The sequence below is a fragment of the Sebastes fasciatus genome, chromosome 4 (genome assembly GCF_043250625.1).
Source record: "Sebastes fasciatus isolate fSebFas1 chromosome 4, fSebFas1.pri, whole genome shotgun sequence".
NCBI lineage: Eukaryota > Metazoa > Chordata > Actinopteri > Perciformes > Sebastidae > Sebastes > Sebastes fasciatus.
In genome coordinates this window covers 29215465-29239423 of record NC_133798.1, presented here as the reverse complement: position 1 = coordinate 29239423, position 23959 = coordinate 29215465, and the positions used below count along the sequence as shown (strand labels likewise).

Here is a 23959-nt window from a genome sequence, read left to right as displayed (position 1 = left end):
AAAACTTTCAGCATTTGTAAATTATTTTTCTGAAATATCTTCTTATTTTGGCCAGATTATAATTTTTTTCCTCCAACCTCTAAATTCTGAATTCACCACTTGTAATAAGGCCAACCAAACTTATATATACAGCTACATTAAAAAGAATGTATATATATGTGTGTGTTTCTATTAAATATATAATGTGGATGTTTTTAAAGCAACTTCCAGGGTGATATGAAGAGTTTAAGAGAACAAACTTCATGCAAAGATTACATTAAAAGTGAGAAGAGGAAAATAAAGTTACTCACCGTTTGTAGAACTTCATGCTGCTGCAGATTCGTTTGTGACGGAGAAGTAGAAGTGTGATTTTGATTTAAAAAAATATTGAAAATGTTTGGCAAGAAGCCATTTTTCCTGACAGAAGAAGAGACTCTGCTGACATCTGCTGGTTTGTTGTGAACACAACACTCAATGATTTAGATTTGCTGTTGTGCCAAAAGAAATCTTCATCGGTTTAATGTAAGTTAAAGGGACTTCTCGACCCTTATAACAGCTAAATTTGAGGTTCAGATCAGCACCAACATCTATCTGGTTCAGTAGAAGTAAGAGAATATAAATAAACCCTCCTTTAGTAAAGTTAATGAAATAAAAACAAACCGAATCCCAACTAAAAAAGCAACTGTCTGGAATAAACTGCAGTATGACAGTGTTGCCTTATTCCAAAAAATAATTTATTGGCAGAAGTTTTTTTTTTAATTCCATGAAAAAGGTGTGACGTAACAAAGAGGAAGTGAAAGTCTTTAGGAAGTCTCGAACATCTTCTTCCTGTCGGCTTTGTCCTCGATGTTCTTACGCCAGTCGCCGACCGCCTCGCCGGCCTGCAGGACAGACAGATTCAACACAGTGATGCAGGTGGCGTCTCCAACATGGAGTTAACTTTTCCGGCCCTTTTTCAGAGCTCATAAGTAATGGATCGCTGTCGGGGTGTAAAGAACATTTCAACCAATATAACAAATAGTGTCTACTGGAGAACATCGTCAACCCTGCCTTTAATAAGCGGATAAATGTAACGAACAAATTAATCTGTATTTCAACACATTTATTTCTAATGACTCCATGAACACCTGTACATTTTGAGATGATGTTTCTCTGTCAGACGTTTAAACTGTGTACATGATGATGTGTGTCAGTTTAGTCTCTCGGTATCACAAAAACAACATCATAAACAACAACAGTGTCTGAACTGAGGCCTGTACTACAAAGCAGGATTTGCAGTTAGCGAGGTAACTTCAGGGTTAACTCTGGGTTTTCCGTACTACGAAGCTGGTTCACTTCTTACCGAGGTAGATCACCATGGTAACTGATGCTGAACGGCTAACCTGCTCCGGAGCAAGTTATGTTCCAGATAAGAGATCAACTCCTATGAAAGCACCTCCTACTGACCAATCAGAGCTCAGTGCGGTGATTATATGATAATATCACACACATACAAAGAAATTAAAGTCATAATCCAGACTAAAAACAACACAGTTTAAACTGACAAATACAGGAAGGACAACTGACTTTATGTTGTGGGTGTTTACCGCTTTGAATTATATTTTTATATTTATTTTTTTTACTTGCTCTTGAGTCCGTTTCACACCTTCACAGAAGGGGGATGCAGCTGAAAGGATTTTTAAAAACTCATAGACGCCTGCAGATGATTGTAGGGTAAAAAGAAATGTATTCCAGTCATCTATTAATCTAGTAAACGCTATATATATTTAGACATGTACACTTTACTTTCGAGTATTCCGTTAAATTAATAAATCTTTTAATTTACACATTCACATATCCAGAGTTTTTTTATTTTACCAGCTGTTCTTCCTGCATTTGGCAGCTTCAACTGTGTTACTTTTAGTCTGGATTAAGTGTTTAATTTCTTCGTATTTGTCTAATATAGTTTACTCTTTGTAAAATCGGCCGCTCTGTCCGTCAGTAGTCTTGTTCATGTCTGTGATTGGTCAGATGCTGCAAACACCTCCTCGTTCATGTGAACGCGCTCATAACGGGATTGGAAAACCCTGGGTTGTTTTACCGAGTTGATAACCAGCTTCGTAGTACAGTTTAGCGAGATCTCGTTTGTTAGGGTAAGTGAAGCCAGATAACGAGAAGATACCCTGGGTATGTTGAACTCGCTTCGTAGTACAGGCCTCTGTCCTGCTGGGACTCAGAGACACGTTCAGTCACTCAGACCTCAGACGGAGACGTCTCCCCTGCCGTCGTCCTCGCCACCTCAGGAAGGTTTTTAGGAAGTCTCGAACATCTTCTTCCTGTCGGCCTTATCCTCGATGTTCTTACGCCAGTCACCCGCCTCCGCCGACTGCACAGAACAAACACCAACGTTAGAAGAATCACTTCAAACTACAAGAGAGAGCCTGGTTATGTTTAAAACATTTCTATTAAATTACTAATTTTTGTCCGAGGTGTACTTTGTTTTTAACCCCAGTCAGCCGTTGGTTTCCATTCATTTCACTAAAGTATAAAAAACAACCAGCAGTCACATTAAAGGAATACTTCACCCCCAATAATGACCATTTGTATATCAATTACTCACCCCGTTACCTTTGTTTTTCTCTAATGCCTCCACGGGGATCGAAGAATTAAAAAACAGAGAAAGGTCTTGATGAATTTAAGTAAATGGTGGCCAAATTTAACAAATGGTAAACAGTACTTGACGAGCAGCGTGCTTTTGTAAGCGTGAGACTATTTATGTGGAAGTGTTTTAAATAGTCAGGTTTTAGTGAAGATGTATGTGTTTGGGACCTACTGAGCATACAACTGGATAGATGTCGATTATACTGCAGGAGTTGTGTGAGAGTTGGTAAATGATGTTTTATATAGTTTTGCTGTTGTTAAACGTGGCTGCCATTTACTTCAATTCATCCAGACTTTTCTCCGTTTTTTGATTCTTGATTCTGAAGAATTCAAGGTAATACGCGGTGAGGAACTGATATACAGATGGTCATTTTGGGGGTATAGTTTTGCTTTAAACCTGCTTTAGATACAGTCAGTGATCCATCACACTGCAGTAAATCTACATATTAAGTCATTTTTATCCTATAATTGAGTCCATAAGATCATTATCTTAAGGCAGGTTTAAAAGTCAAAAATCCACCACTGCAGTGAAACTATTTCAACCTGTTTTTCTAGAAAATTAATAAAATGGATGTTTCATAGTCTATCTGCAGCAAGTCTCAGATCTCCAAAATCCAACAAAATCCAACTGAAAACATTCACAGTGTAGTGAAGAGATTGGAAATCAAAGGCTGCTTGCAGAGTTAAAAACATTAAAACTAAACACTACAGCTTTGTAAAAGAGTTAACATTGATATAAAGTGTAAAAGGTTTGTTGTAAAGGGAACGAAACATGCAAAAGGCCCTGCTATGATCCTTTAAAATATAAATAGTGTGCATCATGCATTACAAGTAACAGAGATGATGTTTCCCAACAGGAAGTTTGAAGCCCATACTGAGGTAATAAATCAAGTGTGAAGTAGGCTCATTTTCTCATAGACTTCTCTACAATCAGACTTCTTTTTGCAACCACAGGAGTCGCCCCCTGGTGGCAGTTAGAAAGAATGCAGGTTTAAGGCACTTCAGCATTGGCTTCACTTCTCAAACCCAGGGGGTTTCCCACTAGTGCAATGTAACTAGCTAACTGTATATGAAGTAGTAAACTAGCTCCACCTGAGCAGCTACAACAGTGACATGCTGCTCTAACATTGATGCTTCACTATTAACTATCTAATAATGTCACATAGAATCTATAACTCTCTCTTTAACACCTAAAAGTGACTATCAGCTGACACTTCCATGACGTAAATAATCATGTGACAGACTTCTGTGATGGACTCCTTCCTCACCTCCTCTTTGACCTCCTTCTTGACCTGCTTCAGGTTGGCCCTCAGGTCCATGGTCACCTTGTGTTTTCCTCCCAGCAGAGCCTGCAGCATGGAGTCGGCCGACATACGAACCTTCTTCAGGGCCGGTTTCTTCACGCCGCCCAGCTCCACCACCTTCAGCTTCAGATCGTCAATCTACAGAGACGCAGACGAGACGCTCAGACACCAAACAAGCTGACGGATACGGTCAGATTAAAGCAGCTGTAAGTGAGACACATCTCTACCTCTTTATCTGACTTTGTCACTTTGGCCTCAGTGTCGTACCTCTCCTCATCGATCTTGTCGAGGGACTGGTACAGCTTCTTGCAGACTTCCTGTTGATATGAAAAGAGGACAGAATGAGCTCCTCTTTAGGATTCACAAAGAAGTTTTTATTGTGAGCGTTTCAGGGTTTTTTACCATCAGAGACGCCTGGTCTCCGCTCATGTCGGGGGTGGCGCATTTCTCCGCCATGTAAGCTTCTTTGGCGGCTTTGATTTCGCTAGCTTCCTGCTCCAGCCAGTTAGCAGCGATCTGCAGGATCAAACTCTGAAGGACAAGCATGGATGGATTAGTGAACGGGCCTGACGATCACAGGACCCCCAGAGGCCACAAAGAAATATAAAACAACTACAAACAGATGCAAAGCAACTGCAAAGACACACAAAATAACTACAAAAAGGGACAAAAACGACCAAAACGAGACACAAAATGACTATTACGAGACACAAAAGACCACAAAGAGACGCAAAATAGCACAAAACGACTACAACCAGACACTAAATGACTATTACGAGACACAAAACGACCACAAAGAGACGCAAAATGACTACCTGAGACATAAACACGACACAAAACGACTACAAAGAGACACAAAACGACCACGACACAAAAAATAACTAAAATGAGACACAAAAGACCACAAAAAGACACAAAAATGACACAAAATGACCTCAAAGACACACAAAATACCACAAAAAGACCACAAAGAGACACAAAACGACCACAAAGAGACTCAAAAGACCACAAAAAGATGCATAACAACCAAGAAAAGGGGCAAAAGCATCATAAAGTCTGTGTTAAATAGAATGTTAAATCTTACCTTGAGATGATGCCTGCGGCTCGATGTCATCTTCTTTCCCCTTTAATTCATGAACAAGTGAAAATATTAATAACAACGTTTCAGGGATTCTCACGGAAATCATACAAAAGAAATTTAAATTCATACTCACTCAGACATCTCGGCTTCTTTTTAGTTTCACACTCTGTTAATAATCAGAAAAATGAAGTTAGGACAAAAATATGAAACAATTAAAACGACACCTGTTTCTGTTTGTCACTGTGGTATAAACACGTGTTTTCTAAACAGATGAACAAGAACTTGAATAAAATAAAATATTAAAATGAACAAAAACTAGAATCTAGGTTAGGAAATATCTCAAAACTTAATATATATATATATAATAAAATAAATAAATAAATATTTTACAAGTAAATAAAAAAATTAAAAATCTGCTACAGACATGAGTATTAATGTGTTTTTATATAACTGAAATGATTAGCTAATAAACTGAACAAACATCATTTAAATCTCATTATTATTATTTTTATATATATTTACATATATAATATGTATACATATATAGTCATACAAACAGAAATTTTATATTCAAACTCTCAATACTTATTATTTTAAATTCATCATCTTAACTTACAATTTTTTTAAATTCTGAAAACTTAAAACCAAAAGCAATTCAATAATCTTTAATTAAAATGTTATTTTTTTATTTACATTATTTTATTATTATATCAATTCTTTATTTTCATAGAGATTCGTCATTTCATTTTCTAATTGTATTTCAAAATTATTTTTTTAAATATTAGTTATACTGTTTATAGAGTATACTATCGTAATCAATAGTAAATGTTTCTTTTAATGTTTTATCTGATAATTTTACCTTCTATTGCCCTGTAAAGCACTTAAAAACTAAATGCTAAATAATATTCTTTCTGTAAAACAAAACAAATATAATCTCATGTTAAAATTAATCGTTAAAGCACTTTAAATAAACGTTCAGTCAAAGTGGTCTGAGGGTCTCTGGGGGTCTCTGCAGGTTGCAGGTCAGAGCTAATCCTGGCTCAGGGTCAAAGGTTAACGCTGACATTTGATGAGCAGTAACAGGAGAGGTAAGAGACAACATTCAGTCATGTAATAATGGAAATAATTCCAGCGTTTTAAACCAAACTCCGTTTATATTTTGACTAATTTTATCTCAGCTGAATCAAACAGCTTCAGATGTTATTTACAAAGTGTAACATTCAATAAACCAGATTTTAAAAAGGCTTTTCAGACTTGCATTACTTTCATTTTTGATGTTATTATTATTTATTATTATTATTACAACTGTTTTCTTGACAGCAGTCAATCTCCCTCTTTAAATCTGTGAATGCAGAATTTAAAGATTTTAAGTTTTCTGCTCCAGTTTGAAAGATGTTTATTTGCAGCGTCAGCGTAATCTGATATTTAGGTTTATTTTTCACTCAAAGGTCGTTGGATATGTGAGACGACCTGGAAGGAGCCAAAGACTTTTAGAACAAATGCAAAAGTTTTTGATTCCGCAAGTTGTGGAGAGAAATAAAAACAAATGGACTTGGACTTATATAGCGCTTTTCTAGTCTTCCGACCACTCAAAGCGCTTTACACTACATGTCAGTATTCACCCATTCACACACACATTCATACACTGATGGCAGAGGCTACTAAGGTGCCAACTTTGCCCATCAGGATTTAATCTAAATACTCATTCACACACCGATGGCTATGCCTCCGGGAGCAATTTGGGGTTAAGTGTCTTGCTCAAGGACACATCGACATGTGACCCGGAGCAGCCGGGGATCGAACCACCGACCTTCCGATTGGTGGACAACCTGCTCTACCCTCTGAGCCACAGCCGCCCTAAAAAACAAAGCATCCAGGACGACGGACGTGTTCTCACTCTGAGATCCACATTAACGTTAAGTGTTTGATGAACTATTAGTAAGAAATTAGAGACATTTAGAAAAAGAACTTCAGTTAGGAAATTTAGAAAAATACTAAATTTAGGCCGGACAAATCTTCACTTTTAACTTAAAAACTGGAAAGTTTTTGTGAACTTAAAAATGAAAAGGAATAAAAAATATAGAAAAAAAGAAGTCTCTGCACACTTAGTTCATTAGATATGAAAGAACTAATGTTGTTTTTTTGTGAACTAAAACATCCCATAGATATAACTTCACATCATCAAATTTGTAAATATGGGATTATTACTTGAACATAAACAGAAAATAAGACGATTTCCTCCAAACCACCCGCTGATATCAGACTATGAGGTGAAAGATTCAGAGCATCACCTTCACTTTATCCACTAAACCCACAAAGTAAAAGAGTTTCTCACCTACAAAGTGACGACGAGGAGGTGGCAGGGACTGACAGGAGGACAGTGAGGCTAATAAGTGAAATCTGTGGGAGTATATATGCGCTTGGACGGATATTCGGAGGTTCCTCTTTTAAGGCCATGAAAGAGCTCCTGAAATACCTTTATCCTTTGACCGCTCACCTCATAAATCCTCCATCAAACCGACATCAGCTCGGTCGTCAAAAACACAGGAAGACGACTGAAAGAGTCAAGACAAACAAAAAATAATCACACCGTCTGTCTTCTTTAGTGTTTTCTATCTGCAAAACATCTCAGGACAGATCAGAAGATCTTTAAATCACATCTTGTTTAAGTCTGGTAAAAAAATAAAGTGTGTTTTCAGGGTTTGTGGTCTGGATTCGCTTTTATCTGTTAAGTTTCTTTTTAAAATCTATTTATGTACAAAGACACTCTCTTAACTTTTATTTTTCTGCATGTGATTATCATAAAGTGGGCATGTCTGTAAAGGGGAGACTCATGGGTACCCATAGAACCCATTTTCATTCACATATCTGGAGGTCAGAGGTCAAGGGACCCCTTTGAAAATGGCCATGACAGTTTTTCCTCGCCAAAATTTAGTGTTGTTTTGTGATTACAGTAACAGAATATTGATTCATATTTGATCAGCACTGCCTAGTTTGACCGTTTGACCGGAGTTTGTGAGTGATTGACAGCTGCAACCGTGGAATGATCAGCCAATAGGAACGCTCTCTCTCTGAAATGACCTGTAATTGGCCAAAGTCTCCTGTCGCGGTTTAGATTTTCTAAAGCCTGAAAACAGAGCCATGATGAGGTGCATAAGTCTAGTTTTCTCTCAGAACGCTTGAATTACAATATGCTGAAAGGTTATTATGGAAGTTTTGCCCAATGATGCCAAAAATATTCTGCCTACTGCAGGTTTAACGGGATCAAAAGTAAAAGTACTCAGCAGAATGACCCCCCTCATATTACTGGATTATTATTACGGATGCATTAGCAGCATTTTATGTTGTCAAATTAAGATTAATTATACTGTTATTGGGTAGTTTAAAATATAACGGTTAATCTGTAATGCATCAAATTCGTAATGTAAAATGTTAGATAAATGTAATGGAGTAAAAAAGGACAATATTTACCTCTGAGATGTAGTGGAGTAGAAGTATAAAGTAGCAGAAAATGGAAATATATAGTCAAGTAATGTACAAGTACCTTGAATTTGTACTTAATATTCCACCACCGGGTACTTATGACATAAATGCATCTGATTATAAAGTTTTGTAAACGTGACGATTTGATATTTAACCACAATAATAAGTGCCAGTGATTTCACCACTCTCAAATTTAACAGCGATTAAAACAAATATTCTTGTAATAAAGAGCTTTAAAGACACACCTGAATTGTTGCTGCTGCAGTTTGGACTCAGACACAGCTACTGAAAACACAACAGAGACAGAAATAAATCAAAACAACAGTCAATACAAAGATCCATAACCTCCCCTTTACATATATAACTGACTGCAGGTGACATTTACTGAATAAATCAGCTAAATGAGACATTTCTACACAAAAAACTCACAATTACAAAATAAAGTCGCTCACCTTCTGTTTGACTGAACAGAGTCCATCTCTGATCAATACGGTTGATTCGGAAATAATCCAGTTATTATCAGTGGAGGAACAAGGTAGTCAAACTTCAAATAACATAAACACAGCTTTGAAAAAAAATAATAAATAAATAATAAATAAAATGTATAAAGAGGTTTGACATCAGTCATCAAACATTAGTAATAAACTATTTTAATAAACAATATTCAAACTGACCAAGGTTATACATTACATTAAAATGATAATAATTTCTAATTAAAGTGTTAGAAAGAAGTGCTTTTAACTTTAAATTAAAAACACTTAAGTAAACATTAGTTTTGCCTCATTTTCAACACAAAACTGTGGTAATCTGTTTAAAAGGTTTAAATGTTGTGCTTTAAATAATCTGACTGGAGGAATTTGTCTTCTTCTGTCTAACATCAACATAATCTGAGATGTTTGCAGACAGTAAACAGTGAAGAAGACTAAAGGTGTGAAACAGGAAGTCCTCTGCTGACACTGTGTGGTCGATGTAGGCAACAACACCTTCAGTCCTATTTACTATTTACAGAAAGCAGCACACAAACATTTAATAACATATATTATAAGACATTATAATGTAGTTGTAAGCAGATATAAGGGCTTATTAATGTATTTGTAAACAGCTATAACTCCTCCAGGAGTGTATACTGCTGTATGGAGAAAATATAGTAAAACACAGATGTAATAATATAAAATATGTTTTCATAAGAGACGCTATAGCTGCTGACAAATACTGTACATTAATAAAAAAACTTACATCTGCTTACAAATATGTTATTGTGCATTATAAATCATTTATTAAATGTTGATATGCTGCTAATTAATAATAAAAGGGGACTTAAATTAAAATATTGCAGAATATATAATATATATATAAAAAATAATAAATAAATATATTTATTTATTTATTTATTTTTTCCTGAAATTTTGAAAGTAGTGACTGAGGAAAAGTTGGTAACTTTGAGTGAAAATACAGATACAATATTAAAGTATAGCTATGACATGTAAAAATATGATTATAAATAAATGTGTTTAGTGGTAAAACATAAAAACCTAAACATTGTTGATTTTCAAAACAAAAAGCTGAGTAAGTACAGTAATGTAAAAATGATGAAGCCGGGAGAGGGGTAATATTCAGAGAAAAGAAATACGAAAAAAATATATAGTAAAAAATATATAAATTAAATAAATATACATATTTTATATGTATTATTATTATTTATATGTTTTTAATATAAATATATATAATAACTAATAAAATAAGTGACAGTATTCTAACATCACACTTATGGTTAATTACTAATTAAAAATTTAAATGTGTAGATTTTCATAATACACAGTATGAATAAATGTACATTAAAAGCTTTCAACAGTCTCCCATGGCCTTCTTCAGCAAATGTTCAGGTGTTATCACGTGAAACACGGTTGAAAGCTCTGGAAAAGCTGGTAAGTGAACCTTAAGTTTAGAACATGTTATCATAGATATATTTTTTGTTTTTTTTCCATTTCATTATTAGAAATGTGAAATTTCCAACATTTGATGATGAAAATAACAAAAAGTATTTTCCTGAATCTGTGAGTTAAACGAGTAAAACGAACATTCACTTTTCACAGCTTCCCTGAACACATGTATGTCGGACACAAACATGGATATTGTGTCTCGTCCCTCACTGACATCCACAGATGCGCCACAAAGAGCATGACACGACCTTGTTAAAGCTCCAAACACAACTCTTGTTATTACAAATATTAATAACCATCAGCCCAGGTTTAATCTCAGGGTTTGTTTTTTATATTTTAATTAAATTAAAGTGTAAATGTCAGTGTAAAAATAGAAGTAAACATCATTTCACTCACAGTAAATGTCTTTTATGTCACTGAATGTAAATAAATCAAGCATTAATTCTGTTTGAGGGACAGTTTTTTTTAACAAAAACAAACGCAGGTAAACGAGCTAAATGTCTGCGAGATGATTTAAATCTGATCGAGGTTTTGTCGTGCGCTTTGTCGGCCATGTTTAGCGTCACTGAGTCAAAGACAGAATACCTCATGATGACGAGCAGACGTAGGAAACAAAACACATTTATTACAAAAAACACTACGAAGCAGGGAGTTGTCAAAAGTGAACATCAGCAGCACAGAAGGAAACAGGAAGTCATACTATAGAATAAAAGTCTGAATGGCTAGAAAGGATCCGTCTCGTGTAAATATGACGTTATGTTTTAATCGGAGAGAACCAGAAGCAGGACTGAGCGGGGCAGACTGTCAGACACTGCTGCAGTAAAATTAGAGGTTTTCTAAAGGGACTCTGGTGCTCAGAAACACTACCACTTTTGTCCAAAGGGACCGCCAAAATCAACACTAAATGAAAGTTACCCGTGGTGGCTTTAATGTGGAAACGTTTTTATTCTCTGGACGTTCTTTGAATGTTTTGTGTTTTCTTTTCCCAGATGAAGACGAAGAAGACGACGATGAGTGGGAGGACTGGTGAAGATGTCCCCCATCCCTGCACCTACAGCTGACACTAAAATATCCTCTAAAAATCGGACTAAAATTGTAAAGTAAATGTTGTTTGAATTGGCTGTATATTTTTGCCTTTTTGTTTTGTTTTGTTCTGATTAATCTGTGCAATACCTCATCTGTAACGTTCATCACACATCCGAGAGATCGGGGTTGTGTACGGCTCTTGCAACAGGACAAACTAGACCGGTATAGAGGAGAGAGACAGGAGCCCAAATAAGCAACTACACTTTAGAAACAAGCCCAAATAAACACAACCTGCGACTACCAATATTTGTAAGCGACTCTTCAGGAAAACAAGCCCAAAGTTGCTTATGATAAGCGGACTTACGGGATACAGGATACCTGCAGAACGTAAATACATGAACACAAACTCTCGCAAGAGTTTTACACAAGACGGCTCCTTTCTAGCCTTTCAACCAAATTAAGAGGTCATTTCTCACCTGAACCACTCGCTGTACAAATGTACAATAACAGACCGAGATGAAACTTACAGATTTAATGAAACAAAAAGTCAATTTAAAATCCCATCAATTCCATAAAAAGTGCTAACAGCCAACTACAGGAGGAGGTGAATGCTTTAGGAAGTCTCGAACATCTTCTTCCTGTCGGCTTTGTCCTCGATGTTCTTACGCCAGTCGCCAGCCGCCTCTGCGGGCTGCAAGAAACAAACACAACAACAAGTCAACAAGTGTCCACAGTTTGTTTATCCGTTTACCTGTCTGGTCATCCTCCTGTAAAGACTCACCTCCTCTTTGACCTCCTTCTTGACCTGCTTCAGGCCGGCCCTCAGGTCCATGTTGACTGTGTGTTTGGAGCCCAGCAGAGCTTTCAGCATGGCGTCGGCGGACATGCGTACCCTCTTCAGAGCGGGTTTCTTCACGCCGGCCAGGTCGACCACTTTGATCTTCAGGTCTTCAATCTAAGAGCCACAAAGGACGAGTCTGATGAAATCACATTAAAAGACTCCAAAACCAACAGTTAATGTATCTACTAGGGATGCACGATATATATACGCCTAGATAAATTATCAGCCGATGATGGGAAATTTATGTTATTATGTATTATTCCAATAATTAAATTAAATAAATAAATATTAGGATGATAATACGAAGCCAAATTGCTTTCATTGATTTAATGTCACATTCAAACCAAGAACGAAGTGAATTTTCGCCTCGCTTTACTTGCACGAGTTGGACCGCTGGTATCATTTGTGTTCATTCGCTCTAGATGCACCGGAGAGGAGGAGGAGCTTGTCTCTATTGATACCAACAACTTTAATTTCCTCCATCAACCATGGAAGAAATAACCACTGTTGCTGCTTTGTACATGCTGGAGAAGTCCCAGATATGTCAGAAAACCAAACGCCGTCATGTCTGGGTTCATAACATCACCCGGCGGCGAGCTGTATTCACATACTGTGTCATTGACTGTATCTAGCAGCCACACGTCGCTACTGCGGGATGAACCCAAAATAAACAGATTGTGCTGTGATTTAATTGCAATAAACAGATCAAAATGATGTGAAAATAACTACATAATGATGCTGATTAGTAAAAAGTCTGAATTCATGCTCTATCAGGTCTGTCTTTAATACGACAAGCAAACAACTTTTAAAATGCTTGTTTTCTGAATAGAGTTTGGATGGATCAGTGCCAGGCTATGCAGCTGCTCCATCAACACTCAACATAAAGTCATCTAGGCATAAATACGGCAGCGACGTTGTTGTTTCTACCATAGACGGTCTGTGGAGAATCTCCACACTGATTTCACGACACAGCGTCACGCAAATTTCTCGCCTCAAGTTGAAATAAGGTGGTGGCAGTATGCACTTTAAAGTTGGTTTGTAATCCGCTAATAAACACAGAAGACAAAGAAGTGTAGCACGCTGACTAGAGAGCCGAACATGTCGTCGCCTGTGTGGACGTTGTTCACAGGTTCAGAGGAAGACAACACAATTGCAATTTGCAATACAAGTTTTTTGATGTACTTTAAAAGAAAAAAAATTATATTTGAAGAGTCAGACATGTTCTTTGTTTTTGTTAACAAAAGTAATGCCAGTTAGATTTGGTCAGAGAGCTATGGAATTATCTAATCATCCATCTTTGCTCACTATCAGCCTTTCTTACCCTCAGGTGAGCATAATAAACTACAGGTTAATAACTTCTTTTGAAAATACAAAAATATGTAAATATTATTACCATGTCATACTAGCTTGTCGTGAAGGAGGTTAAATAACACTCCAAACTTACACTAAATTTTGGTGAGGAAAAACTGGCATGGCCATTTTCAAAGGGGTCCCTTGACCTCTGACCTCCAGATATGTGAATGAAAATGGGTTCTATGGGTACCCACGAGTCTCCCCTTTACAGACATGCCCACTTTATGATAATCACATGCAGTTTGGGGCAAGTCATAGTCAAGTCAGCACACTGACACACTGACAGCTGTTGTTGCCTGTTGGGCTGCAGTTTGCCATGTTATGATTTGAGCATATTTTTTATGCTAAATGCAGTACCTGTGAGGGTTTCTGGACAATATTTGTCATTGTTTTGTGTTGTTAATTGATTTCCAATAATAAATATACACATACATTTGCATAAAGCAGCATATTTGTCCACTCCCATGTTGATAAGGGTATTAAATACTTGACAAATCTCCCTTTAAGGTACATTTTGAACTGATAAAAAGTGTGATTAATCCTGATTAACTATGAAAAATCATGCGATTAAATATTTTAATTGATTGACAGTCCTAATAAATCTGATAAAAAAAACTAACAAGGACATTTGTCACAGGACTGAGAAACAAAAATGAACACTAGTCCAGACTGAGCGCAAAGAAGCTAATTTCAACTGTTTTTTAACCTGAACAAAATCTTAACCTGAAGCTTTACGACTCATGAACTGACCGACACTAACAGAAAAAGGAGAGAAATTATAGGAAAATAAGATCAGACTTCACAAACTCTCCAGCTGTCAGATGTGAGCGACTAACACAGCCGTCTCCTTTGGTTGCCATAGAAACACTCATCAGTAAATAAGCTCAAAGGCTGCCCAGCAACAGGAAGTTTACCTCTTTATCAGCTTTGCCCACTTTGGACTCCAGGTCGTACCTGTCTTCATCCACTTTGTCGATGAGGGCGTGAAACTTTTTGCAGGTATCCTAAACACACAAACAGACGTGGTGTTTCACTGATGAGACGTTATAGTTCAAACTGCTGCTAATATTCCTGACAGTAGACGAAATGCAGTGTTGCCCCCTTCAGTACTGTGCTTGGCATAATAAATAACAAATCATGGAGGTAGTTTATCGAGGACAGAACCTGCCAAAATCAAAAATAATATTAAAAATAAATGTTGCCATTAATTAATTGATAAAATGGGACATAAATTGATTACAATTTTGAGTTTAATTTGCTTCTTTGTTTATTTATCTTTGTATTAATTCCCTTATTTATTTACTCTTCTGTTTAATTTTCCCTTTTATTTATTTATGTATTTATTTTTGTTATTTTTTAAATCTATTCATTTCTTTCTTTCTTTCTTTATTTATTTATGCATTTATTTATTTGTATTTATTTTTAAATGACTGTATTTATTTATGTATTTATGCATTGATTTATTTATTTATTTATGCACAATTTTCCCTTTGCATTACACCCCTTATTTATTACTGCATTCTTTTCTTTATACATTTCTTTATGCATTTCTGCCTCATTATGCAAATTAAGAGGCTGTCACTCAATGGGTGTCGTTATGGGGTCAGAATGCATGACTATATGCTCGCAAGCTAGCTAGCTAACGATGTCTACTTCTATTTATGAAATCCAGTCTTTGTCCCCGGCTACGTACAGCGGGTCATCGGCCTGCCGCTGCCTCGTACCCGTACAGGTGAGCAGATCAACCGTCTGAAGCTGAACTGTTTCGCGGACCCACCGCCATTCTCCTCCCTGAAGCTGAGCTCATTCAGAGTGGGAACCTCCGTTACATTTATTTTTAATATTATTTTTGCTACATTTAATGACATTTATTTATTTATTGAGTCATTTACCATGACCGTTAAGGTCGAGAGGGCCCTTTGCGAAAGGTGTAAGATAGGACCATTAGTCTTGTTTCACAGATAACAAAGTTTGTGACAGTCAAATAAAAGAAAACATCATCAGCATAAAATGAGATAAAGATAAAAGGTCATAACAGAAAGTAGGAAGATTTTTAACTGTACTATTTTAGCTGCTAGTCTCAACTGTTCAGTGCATCATCATGACCAACACGTGGACTATTCTGGATGTGCTTTGGCTCAGGCTTTTAGATAATTAGCTTAAGTTTATAATAATTCCAGTCAAGTCAACTAATGGGATTCTGATGAAGGAATGATTTTAAACTGAGGTTTCTCTCACCATGAGGGTGGCCTGGTCTCCGCTCGTACTGGGTTTAGTACAGTTTTCAGCCATGTAGGCCGCCTTGGCGACTACGAGGTCCTTTTTCTCCTGTATTATCCAGTTGGCCGCGATCTGCAGCATCAAACTCTGCAGGAAACACCAAGCGACAGTCAAAAGAAGAAGAAATCAACCTGCGTTTTTTATGTTTTTCAACCTGCGTTAATGTTTTTATTATCATTTCATTCGGTCATTTATCAGGTTTTAGGGGGTATGTGAGGATCTTTTCTCTACATGTGAACACTGTTGTGATCACTTGCACAGAGATGATCAAAAGTTGTTTTTCATATGTATAATTTGGCATTATATTTTTTTAAATTATGTGTGAATCTTCCAAAAACATGGTTTGAATTTCCATGTGGGTTCATGTGACCTTTTTCCAAATCCTTGAAGACAAAAAACAAAATCAAAATGTGATAATACAATAGTTAGTATTTAGTATGTATTAGCATTTCTTTAGTCACTGTTCTAACTCTTAAATTATTTAGAAATAAGTCCATAATCTTGTTTTGGTCACAGACGTAATCTTGGTCCATCTATTTATAAATCAAATGATATTTTACATTTAATTCAAGTCAACTTAAAACACGGTATTATTAACAATGAATTAAACACAATGATGTTTCCCCCCAAAAAAGGGGGATTAAAGGAGAACAAAGTTTAAATAAAGGTGAGATGTATTCCTGATATTAAATTTTGACATCTGTGTTTGTAAGAAATTCAAGTTTTTTATTCAACACATGAAACTTTCAATCCAAAGTAGTTTTTCCTTCCTATCTGCTTTTCAAATGATAAAATCTTTAAACACTATGAAACACTTTGTGTGTGAGTGTGTTGGACATTTCACCAGCGGGGGGCGTCTCAGCGCTTTAAACTGTCTAATCAGGATTACACCTGAAACCAACATGTAGAAATCTAAACACTCATAAGAGAGCCTGATGATTCAAACCAAAGAATAATATATATCAATATTACTGGGTTATACTTATTGATGCATTAATGTGTTCATCACTTTAAAGTTGCAGCTGGTAAACTTCACAGATTCAGATTATTAACATTTACAGGGATAAAAAGTGACTGATAGCTCTTTTAACAAATACATGTGTTCTTCTGATAAAAACTGTATAATAATGACTTTATATGTTTTAGTTCCTGCACTCCTGTGAAGCCGCTAATCAAACCTTTTTCACGACATATTCACTAATCAGCAGCTTCATTATCAATCACTGAATAACAGATAAATGAAACGGACTCCGTCGTACCTTCAGATGATGCCGGCGGCTCGAGTTCATCTTCTTGCTGTAAAGATCAGAAAACAACTTTATTAGTGTCTTTAACAGAAAACTGTCTTTAATCTCTCGATCAGTTCAACAACCTAAACAACAGATTAACTACTGGAGTCACTGTTTTACTATCATTCATATTTTACATCTTTCATTTTTTCTTTTCTTTCCTCCTCTCTTCACCTCCTTCCTTCCTTCCTTCCTCCCTTCTTTCTTTCCTTCTTCCTTCATTCCTTTGTCAAGTCAAGTAAAGTCATTTTATATATATACTGTATATACTGTAGCTCAATATCACAAATTTGCCTGAAGGAGTTTTACAATCTGTGCAGGACACGATACCCTCTGACCTTTGACCCACGATTCAACAAAAACCCTGTTCTTTCCTTCTTTTTCTCTTTCTTTTTTCTTCCTTTATTTCTACATCCATTCTTTTGTTGTCTCTGTCTCTCCTTCATTTTCTTCTTCCTTCCTTCCTTCCTTCCTTCCTTCCTTTCTTTCTTTCTTTCTTTCTTTCTTTCTTCCCTGCCTCGTTGTCTCTTTCATTTTGTCTCTCTTTCCTTCATTCTTTCCTTTATTTCCTCGTTCTGTCTTCCTTTCTTTCCTCCGTCTCCCCCCTTTCTTCCATGTCTTTCTTTCTCCATTATTTGTACCTCCGTTCTTTCTTTCTCTCCGTCTTTCCTTCATTTTCTTCTTCCTTTCTCCTTTCTTTCTGCTGTGCTCTCTTTCCATTCTTCCCTTTCTCTTTCCTTCCTTCCTTCCCTGCTTACGTTGTCTCTTTCATTTTTGTCTGTCCTTCCTCCCTTCTTTCTTTCCATCCTTCTCTGCTCTCTCATTCCTTCTGTCCTATTCTATCCGTCCTTTTCTCTCTCTTCTTTCTTTCTTCATTCATTCATTCTTTCTTCCCTTCCTTCTTTGACTGTGTGTGTTTGTCTCTATCTTTTCTTCATTTTCTCTTTCTTTTCTGTCTTTCTTTCTTTCTTTCTTTCTTTCTTTCTCCCTTCCTCACTTCTTTATGTTTTTCTTTCCTCCATTTTCTTTCTTTCCATCTTTCTTTCTTTCTTTCCTTTTGTCTCTCTCTCTTTTATCCTCCTTCTTTCCTCGTTCAGTCCTTCCTTCTTTCTGTTCTCCTTTCCTTTTCTGCTGTAGAAGTCTAATAACCAAACCTGGCTGCACGTTTTCACCTAAAACTAAACTCTTATCCTTCACACGACTATTTTTTTTACTTTGGATACTCGAGTATATTTCACTGCTGATGAACTTAAATACAACATTTTTACTGTAACATATATTTCAACACTGTGGAACAGATTATTTCTACCTATTTTCTATGGAAAATACACTGAAAACTATTTCCAATGCAGTTTATTTAACCACTAAACATCAATAATGAATAACAGAGAAGTGGCACTTACTCAGACATGTTGGCGGTTTTTCTTCTTCACGGCCTGTTTGAGGAGAAAAAACAGAGCAGAAGAAGAACTCATTGAGAATAAACGATGTCATGTCATCTGCGTTCTGCTTAAATATCAGTGAGCCTCCTCGCTATGAAATGTGATCTATTAAAACAGTTGATGAGCAGCTGAGTGTTGACAGAGCTAAGTTTGGAAGTTGGAGTTTGGGTCGAATGTCGGCGCTGACGCCTGTGATAAGCTCCTTTACAGGTGTTCAAAACTGAATATCCCCTGGGAGTTAACACTTCAATTCCTTTCAGGGAGGAGAAATGTGCTGCGGCAGCGAGTCGGCTGCCAACGCCAGTCTGTCAATATAAACACTGCAAAAACAAACCAGTCGCTGAGTCCCAGAATCAGATGTCAAGAGTTATTCTTTACTATAAATAATTCAAGGTTTTAGTTTCCATCTCATTAAAGTCAGAATAATGAAGCACCACAGAAACAAGATCTCAGCACAGGCAGATTTTAACACTTCATAAACAACTTAAACACATTTATCTGCAGTGAACAAACTGCAAAATTTAAAAAGTTTTCTTAGATCAAAACAGTTTCTCAGTTTTCTAGACCAAAGCTCCAGAAACTTTAAAAACCTTCAAAATCACAACACTGTAAAAGCTTAGTCTTAACAAGTCATTTTTATCTTTTAATGCTTTTTTTCCAGACCAAAACTCCAGAAAAGTCAGCTTAGTGCAGAAGCCACATTTCTCAGCCTCTTAAGCCCAACGGTCGTACCCTTGTTGTGTAGTTACAAACAAAGTTATGATGGTAGATGATCTATTTATAGAACATATTCATGCAATACTGTTTTGAAAAGCTGAGGTCTCCAGCTTTCAGAATCTGTAAACAAACTGTATGGTGTCCAAACTACAACTTATTACAAAGTATTTTAAGAATAAATTCGTACAGAAATACATTTTGTAAATATAAAAACAATTTGAGATCAAAAGATCTGCAATAACTTTCTTATAATTCTACAATAGCATGCTTGGTATCGTTGGAAAATAGAATTTCTGAGCTTTCCAGTGGACATCAAACGCACCTTGTATCACAGAGACAGCAGGTGAAACCGAGTCGTCTAACTTCATATTTTACACTCACACTCACAAAATATTTCACAAAAGCATGTGTTATTTTCGCCTAAAACGAAAATCTAAAATTCACAAATATCGTAACCATAACGTAATTTTGTGAGTAAATCCAAGAGAGAACTTTTTAACTGTTTCCACGACAAACTCAACTTTATTTTCATGCTACTATTTAATCAATCCCTCGTTTTAACGCTCCAATTTCTAGAAAATTCCTGTAATAAAATAGAAATCTCAATTCGTAGCCAGATTTGGTCTCAATGGCTAAATTTGACTCCAAACTACCTGCTAAGATTAAAATATGTTGCAGCATACTCTCTTAAAAAAATAAAGTCTCATGATCTTCTCTTGAATCCAAAAGATCTCAAGCAACCAAAGATCAGAAATCAAAATGTGTAAACAACAGTCGTTCCAATCTTTCAATCTTGCAAGCTTCAGGAATCAGTCACATTTTTAAACTGCAAAACAGTCAAATGCTTCAAAAAAGAGATTATAAATGTAAGGATATAAATCTTCAGTGAAAGTGAGAAGCAGACGCAGCAGCGTGGCACACCCTGTGCTCATTAAATCTGGCAGTATATCCAGCCCTCTCCTTCACCCTGGATCACTTACTAACAAACCTCAGAGGTCAGGACTTCATCACCTTAGCACGTTATACCAACAGGACTCCCCAAAACGTCTCCACTCAGCTGCTTTGTATCCACTTACAGGCTCCGTTCAGGCATGCAGAGAGGAAGAGGAGGAGGAAGAAAGACAAACTGGTCTCACCTACGACGACGAGACAGAGAGTGGAGGAAGAAGAAGGCAGCAGTGGGAGGAAATCATCCCCGGGGTGTTTATATATACGAGGGCTTGGTTATGGATATGGAGGTCCTGTTTATGGAAATGCACGATCCTTAGACCAATCGGCCAGCAAGCTCCTGAAATATCATCATCCCTTGCCAACGTCTTGCTGCAAATCAACAAGGCATCGCCGAGGAGGAGCCTGAGTTCCTTTTAGGACTCCGCTTGGTGCCACCGGGTCGCTATAAAAGGGAGGAAAAGGACTATAAAACCATCAGAGTCCAAAACGTTTCACCAGATGAAGGTTGATGAACGTAGGAGGACAGTAGAGTCAGAGACATCTGGAGGACGGTGCTTAAGTGATGATACATACACTTTATAGGCTTCAGTTGGCCTCCAAATCACAACTTAAGGGGAAAATTAAGGGAAAATCTGTTGATTCTGTGTTGTTACACCATTTGAAATGGTCAAACATGTACTAGGAATCATATTTAGAGTCTTAAAGTCCCAGTGAAACATGAGTTAGAGCGTCTTTGGCTTCTGTACTGTGATGTATGCCCCAGTGAAACAGAATATTTGAGCGGTGTGCAGTTAAAGGAGGGATTTAAATCAGGTCCTTTTGATTGGACCACTAAAAAGTGGGCGTGCTCAGAATATTGTCACTTAAAGCTGCAGATTGATTGATGGATGGATGTCATGATATTATTAGTTGAAATTGGTCAGTCAATTCGTATTTAATCCATCGTGAACCAGGAAATATAAAGAGCGACAAACAGTGCGTAAGGAGGAGGTCGGAGTGGATGGGTGGGTCGAAAAACAAAGACTTTCACCCAGGAGGCCGCTGCTCCTACCCTATATGAAACCAGAAGTCAGCGTTGATTTATTTGTCACGTAACTTCCGTACTTAAGCTACACCACTCCCGTAGTTATTTTAACCCAAACTACGATCTTTTCCTAAACCTAACGGAAGTTTATTTTGAAAAGGCTGCATGCATCTAACGAGTGGAAATTTACTCGTGTTGCTGGACATTCGTAGGAAAACGAACGAAGAATGATGAATAACTTTTTGTAAGAAATCATTAGAACCGTTGTATGAGGATACGTTGAATTGGTTGGCACTATGGGTGGGGGAACAAAATTGATACAGCATAGTATCGCAACTAGGGCTGTCAAAGTTAATGCGATAACAACACATTAACGCAGTTTTAAAGCTAACTTGTAGAAAAAAGGAGGTTAAATAACGCTCCAAACTTGCGCTAAATTTTGAAGAGGAAAAACTGGCATGGCCATTTTCAAAGGGTTCCCTTGACCTCTGACCTCAAGATATGTGAATGAAAATGGGTTCTGTGGGTACCCACAAGTCTCCCCTTTACAGACATGCCCACTTTATGATAATCACATACAGTTTGGGGTCAAGTCACAGTCAAGTCAGCACACTGACACACTGACAGCTGTTGTTGCCTGTTGGGCTGCAGTTTGCAATGTTATGATTTGAGCATATTTGTTATGCTAAATGCAGTACCTGTGAGGGTTTCTGGACAAGATTTGTCATTGTTTTGTGTTGTTAATTGATTTCCAATAATAAATATACACATACATTTGCATAAAGCAACATATTTGCCGACTCCCATGTTGATAAGAGTATTAAATACTTGACAAATTTCCCTTTAAGGTACATTTTGAACAGATAAAAAATGTGCGATTAAGTTGCGATTAACTATGGACAATCATAATAATCACGATTAAATATTTTAATCAATTGACAGCCCTAATTGTGATATTTTGCATGGCAATATTGTATCGATACACAGACGTCACATATCGATCTTTTATTGTATAAACTAGTAACTTGTTAACAGCCTGACAGCCTGTCAGCAGGCCTGGCCACTATTCTGTTTTTCAGAGGTTGTAATGGGCTCTGTCTTAAAGCTAGAGCAAAGATACTGGTATCATATGAAACAAGAAGACCTAAAGAATACATTGGTATCAACCATGTCATACTAGCTTGTCGGGAAGAACACTAAATAACGCTCTAAAGTTTAACCTAACTTTGGACTTTCCTTAAACAGTGAAATCTGTATCTTATTAGATAAATCAGATGTTGACAAACTGCATAATTTGCAGTTGAAAAAAGGTCCCTAAAGAAGAGCAAAATAACAACCCATGATTGCCCGATTTCATACATGATACACACAAGTTTGATTTTAGAGAGGACCACCTGGATCTGGAAGACGTTTTGCGATCATCCGAATGTAAAAATAACGTTCCAGGAGTCAGCAGCTGACAACCTTTACCTCTCTGATCTACAGCATTTTCTAAATTATTTTCTTTTTGTGATAACAGCAGAAAAAAAAGCCCGTTTTAGATTTTCTCAAATATCGAAAATCAGGCGCAACGAACCTACAGACGAGTTCACAAAACAGGTTTAAAAGTAAGAAACCACAGGTGAAACTTTGATATGGCTTTTAACTATTGCTCAAAATAAAGTGTTTAGCAAGCTCACATTTCTGCCATCTATAAATATCACGTAATCGGCCGGCTGGCCTGGTTAGCGTTTCATCTTGGATTGTGGATCTGCCCCTCAGAAAGGCTTCCAGACCTTTCTCTGGCTGCTGGAGGCCCTCTCATATTAACACTTGGGCTATAAAAAATATGTGGGCAGGACTTCAGGTAGGCAGGAAGGCAGATTTTCCATGTGGATAACGTTACATCGTGACTCGCTCATAAAAAGCATTCTTACTTAATTGCTTCAGATTCCTCTCAGGGGGGTTTACCTGAACATGAATGCTTCCTGCAGTATGTGAAAGCTTATACAGCAAAAACAAAATATTCTAGGATTCAGAGTGCTTAAAGTGCAACCTTTTTTTTTTAAAGACTATTTGGTTAAGGGTCAGGTGAACATTGTGGTCATTGTTAAACAACCAGTGCTATAATTTTTAGACATGCTAGCGGCATGATGGCGATGTCAGTCCTCCACTTTGGTCCAGACTGAAATATCTCCGCAGCTATTGGCTGGATTGCCGTGACATTTTGTACAGACGTTCAGAGGATGAATTTTACTGACTTTGGTGATCTCTGGCTTTTCCTCTAGCACCACCAGCAGGTGACAGTTTATTCTGTGCAATGTCTTAACATCTACATGATGGATTGGTACTCACACATCAGGCTGTTCTCATACACCGTTTGTAGCTATGAAAAGTAATGCACTGTAATTCTTCATAGCTTATACAGTATATCCCAGAAAATCAATGCGTATTAAGTCCACATAATCATGAACCAGGAAGTATAAAGAGCGACAAACACGGCATTGGGAGGAGGTCGGGGTGGATGGGTGTCCCGGGTGAAACCAGAAGTAAGCGTTGACTCATTTGTCTCATAACTTCCGTAATTAAATTACGCCACTTTCGCAGTTATTTTAACCTAAACCACGATA

At 36.9% G+C, this 23959-nt stretch overlaps 2 protein-coding genes across 6 annotated transcripts; both read right to left on the bottom strand.

The window, feature by feature from the left end:
- Window positions 1-691: 691 nt before the first annotated feature.
- Window positions 692-8938, bottom strand: LOC141766531 (troponin I, fast skeletal muscle-like). 3 transcript variants are annotated; one of them, XR_012593648.1, is made up of 9 exons: window positions 8733-8938; window positions 7502-7559; window positions 5138-5170; window positions 5008-5047; window positions 4326-4454; window positions 4151-4240; window positions 3888-4061; window positions 2218-2344; window positions 692-860 (listed from the first exon to the last, which is right to left on the bottom strand). XR_012593648.1 is itself a non-coding variant. In XM_074633454.1 (8 exons), exons 3-8 carry the CDS (start codon window positions 5143-5145, stop codon window positions 783-785), a joined length of 519 nt encoding a protein of 172 aa, XP_074489555.1. In that variant the 5' UTR covers window positions 5146-5170; window positions 7502-7559; window positions 8733-8938; the 3' UTR covers window positions 692-782. The 3 variants fall into 3 exon arrangements, 2 of the variants coding, with proteins under 2 accessions (XP_074489555.1, XP_074489556.1); XM_074633454.1 differs by lacking the exon at window positions 2218-2344; XM_074633455.1 differs by lacking the exons at window positions 2218-2344; window positions 7502-7559; window positions 8733-8938 and adding an exon at window positions 7340-7467.
- A 2094-nt stretch (window positions 8939-11032) lies between these two features.
- Window positions 11033-20635, bottom strand: LOC141766532 (troponin I, fast skeletal muscle-like). 3 transcript variants are annotated; one of them, XM_074633456.1, is made up of 7 exons: window positions 20512-20635; window positions 18620-18652; window positions 17187-17223; window positions 15886-16014; window positions 14562-14651; window positions 12235-12408; window positions 11033-12144 (listed from the first exon to the last, which is right to left on the bottom strand). In XM_074633456.1, the coding sequence occupies exons 2-7, from the start codon at window positions 18625-18627 to the stop codon at window positions 12067-12069; spliced, it is 516 nt and encodes a 171-aa protein (XP_074489557.1). In that variant the 5' UTR covers window positions 18628-18652; window positions 20512-20635; the 3' UTR covers window positions 11033-12066. The 3 variants fall into 3 exon arrangements, with proteins under 3 accessions (XP_074489557.1, XP_074489559.1, XP_074489558.1); XM_074633458.1 differs by having other exon boundaries at window positions 20356-20550; XM_074633457.1 differs by having other exon boundaries at window positions 20452-20550.
- Between the last annotated feature and the right edge of the window lie 3324 nt (window positions 20636-23959).